We start from the raw sequence: 12081 nt of genomic DNA, 5'->3' as shown, positions 1-12081 counted from the left end.
GCATATAGTAATTAAATACAAATTAAACTAAAAATGACTTATTAGTGCCTTTGAATTCATTTTTAGAAACACGAGTTTGGCCAGTCTGTGGCTTCAGGCTCATGCGATGGCCTGGAGAGCCGGCCAGCAGCGGAGAATATCCTCTCCACACTTGCAGAGCCACTGGGGATGCTAAACACCCTTTTGCCAACTCTTGCCAGGCTGGGCAGAGATTCAGAGTTTTTAAATGTTGTATATACAGTGGGGAGAACAAGTATTTGATACACTGCCGATTTTGCAGGTTTTCCTACTTACAAAGCATGTAGAGGTCTGTAATTTTTTATCATAGGTACACTTCAACTGTGAGAGACAGAATATAAAACAAAAATCCAGAAAATCACATTGTATGATTTTTAAGTAATTAATTTGCATGACATAAGTATTTGATCACCTACCAACCAGTAAGAATTCAGGCTCTCACAGACCTGTTAGTTTTTCTTTAAGAAGCCCTCCTGTTCTCCACTCATTACCTGTATTAACTGCACCTGTTTGAACTCGTTACCTGTATAAAAGACACCTGTCCACACACTCAATCAAACAGACTCCAACCTCTCCACAATGGCCAAGACCAGAGAGCTGTGTAAGGACATCAGGGATAAAATTGTAGACCTGCACAAGGCTGGGATGGGCTACAGGACAATAGGCAAGCAGCTTGGTGAGAAGGCAACAACTGTTGGCGCAATTATTAGAAAATGGAAGAAGTTCAAGATGACGGTCAATCACCCTCGGTCTGGGGCGCCATGCAAGATCTCACCTCGTGGGGCATCAATGATCATGAGGAAGGTGAGAGATCAGCCCAGAACTACACGGCAGGACCTGGTCAATGACCTGAAGAGAGCTGGGACCACAGTCTCAAAGAAAACCATTAGTAACACACTACGCCGTCATGGATTAAAATCCTGCAGCGCACGCAAGGTCCCCCTGCTCAAGCCAGTGCATGTCCAGGCCCGTCTGAAGTTTACCAATGACCATCTGGATGATCCAGAGGAGGAATGGGAGAAGGTCATGTGGTCTGATGAGACAAAAATAGAGCTTTTTGGTCTAAACTCCACTCGCCGTGTTTGGAGGAAGAAGAAGGATGAGTACAACCCCAAGAACACCATCCCAACCGTGAAGCATGGAGGTGGAAACATCATTCTTTGGGGATGCTTTTCTACAAAGGGGACAGGACGACTGCACCGTATTGAGGGGAGGATGGATGGGGCAATGCATCGCGAGATCTACTGGCCTTCCCTCAGTAAGAGCATTGAAGATGGGTCGTGGCTGGGTCTTCCAGCATGACAACGACCCGAAACACACAGCCAGGGCAACTAAGGAGTGGCTCCGTAAGAAGCATCTCAAGGTCCTGGAGTGGCCTAGCCAGTCTCCAGACCTGAACCCAATAGAAAATCTTTGGAGGGGAGCTGAAAGTCCGTATTGCCCAGCAACAGCCCCGAAACCTGAAGGATCTGGAGAAGGTCTGTATGGAGGAGTGGGCCAAAATCCCTGCTGCAGTGTGTGCAAACCTGGTCAAGACCTACAGGAAACGTATGATCTCTGTAATTGCAAACAAAGGTTTCTGTACCAAATATTAAGTTCTGCTTTTCTGATGTATCAAATACTTATGTCATGCAATAAAATGCAAATTAATTACTTAAAAATCATACAATGTGATTTTCTGGATTTTTGTTTTAGATTCCGTCTCTCGCAGTTGAAGTGTACCTATGATAAAAATTACAGACCTCTACATGCTTTGTAAGTAGGAAAACCTGCAAAATCGGCGGTGTATCAAATACTTGTTCTCCCCACTGTATATATATCTAGGTAGGCCTAAAGGTTTTTAGGCAAAATAACCCAATCAAAAGGAAAGCTCCTTGAGCGTGGGAAAATGCCAGGCATATTGGGCCAAAATCAATGATGGCCTATTGTATAGATAATAGAACGAACATGAACGAAGGAGATCAGATTTTTTCTTTATAAATACTTTGCTACGATGACACACTTAGCTATCTACCCACCACGTTCCTTTCTTTTAGCATGTGCACGTAGTAAGTACACCACCATACCTTTGGGATAAGTGTCTTTTCAGATTCCACAACGATTCTTTAGTTGTATATTTTTCATGTAGCCAGCTTGTAACAACTGCCATTTCCCGCGCGTAGAACAATGTTATCCGGTCTATAACCTAACAGTTTAACACCATGCCAGCAGGTGGCATCCACGCCTTACACATAACAGTGGACACTACATCACCGCACTCCCTCTCTTGCTCTTGGTCCTCATCTTTGTAAGTCACCTTGATTTAGCACCTGTGTGTTTTATCAGTTTCTTTATGAAAATATTTTGCGAACTCCATGACAGTAGCTAAAGCAAGGGGCTATTATCAGTACACAAGTAGACTACAAATGCATGCTGGGCCGTGCATGCCCTGAGCTCCTGAAGTGAGCGCTACTGGAGCGAAATTGGAGCGGGCGAGAAGGCCGACACTCCAGCCTTTGGGAATCTCGCTCCACGCTCCAGTCAAATTGTGCACTTCCGCTCCTCGCTCCGCTCCAGCTCCGCTCACATACTCTGATATACAGTTGAAGTCGGAAGTTTACATACACTTAGGTTGGAGTCATTAAAACTCGTTTTTTCAACCACTCCACAAATTTCTTGTTAACAAACTATAGTTTTGGCAAGTCGGTTAGGACATCTACTTTGTGCATGACACAATTAATTTTTCCAACAATTGTTTACAGACAGATTATTTCACATATCATTCACTGTATCACAATTCCAGTGGGTCAGAAGTTTACAAACACTAAGTTGACTGTGCCTTTAAACAGCTTGGAAAATTCCAGAAAATGATGTCATGGCTTTAGAAGCTTCTGATAGGCTAATTGACATCATTTGAGTCAATTGGAGGTGTACCTGTGGATGTATTTCAAGGCCTACCTTCAAACTCAGTGCCTCTTTGCTTGACATCATAGGAAAATCAAAAGAAATCAGCCAAGACCTCAGAAAAAAAATTGTAGACCTCCACAAGTCTGGTTCATCCTTGGGAGCAATTTCCAAACGCCAAAAGGTTCCACGTTCATCTGTACAAACAATAGTACGCAAGTATAAACACCATGGGACTACGCAGCCATCATACCGCTCAGGAAGGAAACGTGTTCTGTCTCCTAGAGATGAACGTACTTTGGTGCGAAAAGTGCAAATCAATCCCAGAACAACAGCAAAGGAACTTGTGAAGATGCTGGAGGAAACAGGTACAAACTTATCTATAACCACAGTACAACAAGTCCTATATCGACATAACCTGAAAGGCCGCTCAGCAAGGAAGAAGCCACTGCTCCAAAACCGCCATAAAAAAGCCAGACTACGGTTTGCAACTGCACATGGGGACAAATATCTTACTTTTTGGAGAAATGTCCTCTGGTCTGATGAAACAAAAAAAGAACTGTTTGGCCATAATGACCATCGTTATGTTTGGAGGAAAAAGGGGGTGGCTTGCAAGCCGAAGAACACCATCCCAACCGTGAAGCACGGGGGTGGCAGCATCATGCTGTGGGGGTGCTTTGCTGCAGAAGTGCACTTCACAAAATAGATGATATCAAGAGGAAGGGAAATTATGTGGATATAGTGAAGCAACATCTCAAGACATCAGTCAGGAAGTTAAAGCTTGGTCGCAAATGGGTCTTCCAAATGGACAATGACCCCAAGTTGTGGCAAAATGGCTTAAGGACAACAAAGTCAAGGTATTGGAGTGGCCATCACAAAGCCCTGACCTCAATCCTATAGAACATTTGTGGGCAGAACTGAAAAAGCGTGTGCGAGCAAGGAGGCCTACAAACCTGACTCAGTTACACCAGCTCTGTCAGGAGGAATGGGCCAAAATTCACTCAACTTATTGTGGGAAGCTTGTGGAAGGCTACCCGAAACGTTTGACCCAAGTTAAACAATTTAAAGGCAATGCTACCAAATACTAACTGAGTGTATGTAAACTTCTGACCCACTGGGAAGAAATAAAAGCTGAAATAAATAATTCTCTCTACTATTATTCTATTATTCTGACATTTCACATTCTTAAAATAAAGTGGTGATCCTAACAGAGAATTTTTACTAGGATTAAATGTCAGGAATTGTGAAAAACTGAGTTTAAATGTATTTGGCTAACTTCCGACTTCAACTGTACACAACATAAAAGTATTAAAATGAACACTACAATGAGTTAGTTTAACACTTCTGATTTTGCTTTGTATGTCTGATTATTATACAGCTGGGGTGTATTCATTAGCGCACACCATCGCAAAAAGTTTGCACCATAAAAAGGGATTTTATGCTGAACTTAAAATATAATTGTCACTTTCATGGCCAAATCAACTCCATATGTGTTTTGATGTTACTTAAAAGGTGATTTGCCCATAAAACTAAGAGAACGATTGCGCCTACCATTTCCATTGATTGTTAGCTAGATGTGGCTAAAGTCACTCAATCAATCTTATTTATTTTATAAAGCCCTTTTTACATCAGCAGTTGTCACAAAGTGCTTTACAGATACCCAGCCTAAACCCCCAAAGAGCAAGCAATGCAGATGCAGAAGCTAGCTGAAAAGTGGTTGTTTAAAGTAACCCAAGCCTACTTTCAGGTTGAGGAACCATCTAACATCAAGTTGTAAAATCCCGAACTTCCCCTTTAATTTACCCTGTTATCTTACTAACTATGTGATGCTCTAAGCATCCCAAAAGTCCTATGTTATGTGGAGTGCTCCCAGAGCAAAACCTTTGAGTATTTCCTATTTACATTCAGCTAAAACATAAGAGCAAGAATGTGCTTAGAATAGGTAATGTTATGCTACAATCCCCCAGACTGTGAAGTTAATAAATAACCACAAGAGGAGTGTGCCTGACTATAATACTTAAACGATGCCAAAACCCATCGTGTGTCTTTGAGAGAGTAGGCCTTTCCCACTAATCTCTGTGCACATCTTTGAAAAAAAATTATTCATTATATTATGCAAAGTAGAAAGTATGTGGAATTCTGGGAAAACATGCTCCTGCAAGATCATCGCTAAATTGTCAAATTATTTTAAAAGTAGAGTCAGTGGTGGACTTAACATCTAAGTGTGTGAAGCACGAAGCTAAACATAAATTGTATTTTTATGTTGGATGTAATTTAGACTATATTGCTTAATTAACTCAGGAACCACACGTGTGGAAGCACCTGCTTTCAATATACTTTGTATCCCTCATTTACTGACTTGTTTACTTTATTTTGGCAGTTACCTGTAGTCTGCTGTAGTACCACACATTTATATAGGGGTGTTTAGGGATAGTTTCGGGAATTAATGCAATCCCATGGAGAGTTAACATTAGCCCAAAATACTAACATGATGAACAAAGACAATGCGAACGGAGATCTCAAAGAACAGCTCTCGAAGTAAGATAACATTTTGGGAAAAATCTGAAAACAACCCTTTCAGCTTTTCCATTACAGGATAAAGCCTTCAAAACATGGCACAAATATACTTAGATCCAATGATGGATGAGAGTACTCGAGCCATCCATTCTGACAGCATTTATACCAGAGCATTTTGCCATCTCAATGTCTTCAGTGAAGTTTTCATTTGTAAAGGGCTAGATCTATTGCACTCACCTTAACCTGCCATCCTCTGCTGCCGCACCACCAGGGATGATCTTGGTGATGAAGATCCCTGGGTCATCGCCGATATGGGGGTTATCTGTCCCTCCAGCTATGCTGAAGCCCAACCCTGAGTTCCCCTGTAGAGCATGAAGAACAATTAATAATGAATCTAGCAGTACTTTTACACTTATATTCCTTATAATGCTAACCTGTAAACTAGCCTAAATTACATCCAACATAAAAATACAAGTTCTGTTTAGCTTCATGCGTCACACACTTAGATGTTAAGTCCACCACTGAATCATTTGACAATTTAGCGATTATCTTGCAGGAGCATGTTTTCCCAGAATTCCACATATTTCCCAGTTTGCATAATACAAGGCCCCAACTTACTAGAAACTAGTACCAACTTAATATTTTGAGTACTAGTACTAGAAATATGTCTGAAAACACATTTTTTATAGTGAAAATAAATATACAGTGGGGAAAAAAAGTATTTAATCAGCCACCAATTGTGCAAGTTCTCCCACTTAAAAAGATGAGAGAGGCCTGTAATTTTCATCATAGGTACACGTCAACTATGACAGACAAAATGAGGAAAAAAAATCCAGAAAATCACATTGTAGGATTTTTTATGAATTTATTTGCAAATTATGGTGGAAAATAAGTATTTGGTCAATAACAAAAGTTTCTCAATACTTTGTTATATACCCTTTGTTGGCAATGACACAGGTCAAACGTTTTCTGTAAGTCTTCACAAGGTTTTCACACACTGTTGCTGGTATTTTGGCCCATTCCTCCATGCCGATCTCCTCTAGAGCAGTGATGTTTTGGGGCTGTCGCTGTGCAACACAGACTTTCAACTCCCTCCAAAGATTTTCTATGGGGTTGAGATCTGGAGACTGGCTAGGCCACTCCAGGACCTTGAAATGCTTCTTATGAAGCCACTCCTTCGTTGCCAGGGCGGTGTGTTTGGGATCATTGTCATACTGAAAGACCCAGACACATTTAATCTTCAATGCCCTTGCTGATGGAAGGAGGTTTTCACTCAAAATCTCACGATACATGGCCCCATTCATTCTTTCCTTTACACGGATCAGTCGTCCTGTTCCCTTTGCATAAAAACATCCCCAAAGCATGATGTTTCCACCCCCATGCTTCACAGTAGGTATGGTGTTCTTTGGATGCAACTCAGCATTCTTTGTCCTCCAAACACGACAAGTTGAGTTTTTACCAAAAAGTTATATTTTGGTTTCATCTGACCATATGACATTCTCCCAATCCTCTTCTGGATCATCCAAATGCACTCTAGCAAACTTCAGACGGGCCTGGACATGTACTGGCTTAAGCAGGGGGACACGTCTGGCACTGCAGGATTTGAGTCCCTGGCGGCGTAGTGTGTTACTGATGGTAGGCTTTGTTACTTTGGTCCCAGCTCTCTGCAGGTCATTCACTAGGTCCCCCCGTGTGGTTCTGGGATTTTTGCTCACCGTTCTTGTGATCATTTTGACCCCACGGGGTGAGATCTTGCGTGGAGCCCCAGATCGAGGGAGATTATCAGTGGTCTTGTAATAATAATAATAATAATATGCCATTTAGCAGACGCTTTTATCCAAAGCGACTTACAGTCATGCGTGCATACATTTTTGTGTATGGGTGGTCCCGGGGATCGAACCCACTACCTTGGCGTTACAAGCACCGTGCTCTACCAGCTGAGCTACAGAGGAATGTCTTCCATTTCCTAATAATTGCTCCCACAGTTGATTTCTTCAAACCAAGCTGCTTACCTATTGCAGATTCAGTCTTCCCAGCCTGGTGGAGGTCTACAATTTTGTTTCTGGTGTCCATTGACAGCTCTTTGGTCTTGGCCATAGTGGAGTTTGGAGTGTGACTGTTTGAGGTTGTGGACAGGTGTCTTTTATACTGATAACAAGTTCAAACAGGTGCCATTAATACAGGCAACGAGTGGAGGACAGAGGAGCCTCTTAAAAAAGAAGTTACAGGTCTGTGAGAGCCAGAAATGTTGCTTGTTTGTAGGTGACCAAATACTTATTTTCCACCATAATTTGCAAATAAATTCATTACAAATCCTACAATGTGATTTTCTGGATTTTTATTTCTCAATTTGTCTGTCATAGTTGACGTGTACCTATGATGAAAATTACAGGCCTCTCTTTTAAGTGGGAGAACTTGCACAATTGGTGGCTGACTAAATACTTGTTTTCCCCACTGTAATTCCTAAGTATACTATTTGAAAGTGAGGTGAAGTGTTAGCATCAAGTGTAATTTCTGACAGTATACTAGACATATGTCTGAAAACCTACTTTTATAGCAAAAAGTAATATAATTCCTAAATATACTATTTTAAAGTGAAATAAACATACAATACAAGTCAATATTTAGCTTTTAGTTTGAAAAAAGTGAATTGACAATATACATTTATGAACTTCATTTTCGTACAGGTTAATTCGTACGGGATAATTTTCAAGTTTGCGCTTGACCACAATGGAATCCCCAGAAGATGACTTCATAACCGGTAAATATAATACAGAGGCGAAGGCAGAAAATGCATAATTCTCAAAGCCAATGTTTCTGTGTACAACAACCCAGCTCTATCAGTTTTATGAGTTACATCCCGCTCGACACATTTACAAAATTAATGTGGACACTTTGATTAAATTGCTAGCTGATGGGAGTAGGGTCTACGGTTGCAAAATTTCTCGAACATTCAATAAATTCCCTGGTTTTCCCAAAATCCTGGTTGGAAGATTCCCGGAATAAGGAGGGAATAAGCAGGAAACCCAGATACTCTAACTAGGATTTCTGGAAAACCAGGGAATTTATTGAAAGTTCCTGGAATTTTGCAACCCTAGTAGGGGCATCTCTTGACTAAAAATCCACCCTGCAGGCTGAGCTGACGGACATGAGAATGAAATGGGCGCTGATCTCCCTCAGGGGAAGCTTCACTCTCAGAAATACAAAACACAGCTCAACCAGGCTGAGATGAGATGGAAGTAATGATAGCAAGCTCACTCAAGCGCACACATAATCAAAGCCCATTGGCTAGATAGGGCAATGGAAGTGGAGTGAATAGATAAAGGGTCCTGTGAGGTGAAGCCTGAATACACAGATGCAGCGTTAGCATTGGCCACTCTAAAGCCACCCTGTTTATGTCTGCTCTTGCCCGTCAAAGGGTGAGCTGTGCAGTGTGCACCAAAGGCTTCAGCCTCCACTGTTGGCTGAATTATCACTTCCTTTGGCTGAACTGACCTTTTCCTGTTGTAGTTTATTGTTTCAGGTCACAAGGATCCTTTTTTGGCTGTCAAAATGTCATTCAGCAGCCAAGCTAAGCCTTTTATCGCCACTGAGCCTTGAGGATGTTAGCCCTGGCTTTTCTCATGCAAATGCTATGTCCCAATTAAGGGCTGGCCTGCTCAAAACACCCTCAGGACTTGGATGTTTGCGTTATTTCGCTTGTCTGGCTGAGATCAATTAGCGTTAGTGGAAAGTAAAACGGGTTCCTGTTTTAGTTTGTCAAAGGCACAGTAACCCCAGGCTTTCCGCTTCATGCACCAATTTGAAATAAAAATGGTAATGCAATCACAGATTGTTATTCTGTTATTCAGTTTGCGGAGTCATCTAGCTTCTCCAGCAGCTTCAAAATGGTGCATTATAATGGTGTCAGTTAGCTGCTTGTTTTTTTTATTCCTCCCTTGACAGGTGTGTGGGGTCAAGATCTTTTGAAACATATTGGCCTATTAACTCATCCTGCCTGTCACATTCAACGATTACGCTTCCTAGTTTATGAAGCCCTTTATGGGACATGTCTGAGATGAGCATGAAACAGGATATGGCATCCCTCGTTCAATTTAAATGACTGCAAAGTCCTCTCCGGGTAATTTTAAATAGAGTTTAAATAGAGTATTTTCAGATAGTGTGTTCATCAACTCACCCGCTCTAGTGTGATTTCTTCAAACTCATATTCAATTTCTGTCCCGTTGACCTGTGGGAAAACAAAATGTAAAATAAATTATGCATACCCAGTACAGAGGTGTGAGCATAGTCAGGGTTGGGTAGGTTACTTTCTAAATGTAATCCGTTAGAGTTGCTCGTTACCTGTCCAAAATTGTAAACAGTAACGTATCTCAGTAATGTAATTTGATTACTTTCAGTTACTTTTAGATTACTTTCCCTTAAGCGGTATTATGAATATTCCCAATTGATCGACATCTATAGCAGGATAAATCAATGTTAGAGTTTACATACAGTGGGGAGAACAAGTATTTGATACACTGCCGATTTTGCAGATTTTCCTACTTACAAAGCATGTAGAGGTCTGTAATTTTTATCATAGGTACACTTCAACTGTGAGAGACGGAATCTAAAACAAAAATCCAGAAAATCACATTGTATGATTTTAAGTAATTAATTTGCATTTTATTGCATGACATAAGTATTTGATACATAATAATAATAATAATAATAATATGCCATTTAGCAGACACTTTTATCCAAAGCGACTTACAGTCATGCGTGCATAAATTTTTGTGTATGGGTGGTCCCGGGGATCGAACCCACTACCTTGGCGTTACAAGCGCCGTGCTCTACCAGTTGAGCTACAGAGGACCACTACATCTCCAGCAGCTTCAAAATGCTACCAATACATCAGAAAAGCAGAACTTAATATTTGGTACAGAAACCTTTGTTTGCAATTACAGAGATCATACGTTTTCTGTAGGTCTTGACCAGGTTTGCACACACTGCAGCAGGGATTTTGGCCCACTCCTCCATACAGACCTTCTCCAGATCCTTCAGGTTTCGGGGCTGTCGCTGGGCAATACGGACTTTCAGCTCCCTCCAAAGATTTTCTAATGGGTTCAGGTCTGGAGACTGGCTAGGCCACTCCAGGACCTTGAGATGCTTCTTACGGAGCCACTCCTTAGTTGCTCTGGCTTTGTGTTTCGGGTCGTTGTCATGCTGGAAGACCCAGCCACGACCCATCATCAATGCTCTTACTGAGGGAAGGAGGTTGTTGGCCAAGATCTCTCGATACATGGCCCCATCCATCCTCCCCTCAATACGGTGCAGTCGTCCTGTCCCCTTTGCAGAAAAGCATCCCCAAAGAATGATGTTTCCACCTCCATGCTTCACGGTTGGGATGGTGTTCTTGGGGTTGTACTCATCCTTCTTCTTCCTCCAAACACGGCGAGTGGAGTTTAGACCAAAAAGCTCTATTTTTGTCTCATCAGACCACATGACCTTCTCCCATTCCTCCTCTGGATCATCCAGATGGTCATTGGCAAACTTCAGACGGGCCTGGACATGCGCTGGCTTGAGCAGGGAGACCTTGCGTGCGCTGTAGGATTTTAATCCATGACGGCGTAGTGTGTTACTAATGGTTTTCTTTGAGACTGTGGTCCCAGCTCTCTTCAGGTCATTGACCAGGTCCTGCCGTGTAGTTCTGGGATGATCCCTCACCTTCCTCATGATCATTGATGCCCCACGAGGTGAGATCTTGCATGGAGCCCCAGACCGAGGGTGATTGATCGTCATCTTGAACTTCTTCCATTTTCTAATAATTGCGCCAACAGTTGTTGCCTTCTCACCAAGCTGCTTGCCTATTGTCCTGTAGCCCATCCCAGCCTTGTGCAGGTCTACAATTGTATCCCTGATGTCCTTACACAGCTCTCTGGTCTTGGCCATTGTGGAGAGGTTGGAGTCTGTTTGATTGGGTGTGTGGACAGGTGTCTTTTATACAGGTAACGAGTTCAAACAGGTGCAGTTAATACAGGTAATGAGTGGAGAACAGGAGGGCTTCTTAAAGAAAAACGAACAGGTCTGTGAGAGCCGGAATTCTTACTGGTTGGTAGGTGATCAAATACTTATGTCATGCAATAAAATGCAAATTAATTACTTAAAAATCATACAATGTGATTTTCTGGATTTTTGTTTTAGATTCCGTCTCTCACAGTTGAAGTGTACCTATGATAAAAAGTACAGACCTCTACATGCTTTGTAAGTAGGAAAACCTGCAAAATCAGCAGTGTATCAAATACCTGTTCTCCCCACTGTAGCTGGCCATAAATGGATGTTGCATTTGACTTTGGGTTATGTAGGCTTCTTCTAACCCATTGCTTTCTACTTCAAATCAAATAATAATATGATTAGGCTATATCTTTACAATTTAATACCCCTTGATATTCAAGAATAGGACTTGGAAAGATTTTTTTACCTGAGCATAACCCAAAAACTAAGGACTTATTAGCCTACTCTGTTGTTTATGATTTTGTTGTAATGGAGGACTGATTGGGTCATTACTTCGAGTTGAAAAATAAATGCTGCTCTCATGGACTGGCATGCTTTGAGCACTGCCAAAAAGTGCTATTTGCATGTGAAAAATGAATGCTATTTGCTGCATTATAGGCCTAATGGTAAAAA

At 41.6% G+C, this 12081-nt stretch overlaps 1 protein-coding gene across 10 annotated transcripts in view; it reads right to left on the bottom strand.

Moving 5' to 3' along the window:
• LOC121573994 (disks large homolog 2) overlaps positions 1 to 12081 on the bottom strand; it is a 324395-nt gene that overhangs the window by 96162 nt on the left and 216152 nt on the right. For all 10 annotated transcript variants that reach the window (XM_045222647.1, XM_041886461.2, XM_045222648.1 and 7 more), the window contains 2 exons: positions 9596 to 9646; positions 5656 to 5780 (listed from right to left, as the gene is read on the bottom strand). In XM_045222647.1, coding sequence (XP_045078582.1) covers positions 5656 to 5780; positions 9596 to 9646 — 176 coding nt within the window. The remainder of the gene's footprint in view (positions 1 to 5655; positions 5781 to 9595; positions 9647 to 12081) is intronic.

The sequence above is a fragment of the Coregonus clupeaformis genome, chromosome 9, assembly GCF_020615455.1.
Source record: "Coregonus clupeaformis isolate EN_2021a chromosome 9, ASM2061545v1, whole genome shotgun sequence".
In the NCBI taxonomy this organism is placed as follows: domain Eukaryota; kingdom Metazoa; phylum Chordata; class Actinopteri; order Salmoniformes; family Salmonidae; genus Coregonus; species Coregonus clupeaformis.
This window is presented reverse-complemented; position numbering and strand designations above follow the sequence as displayed.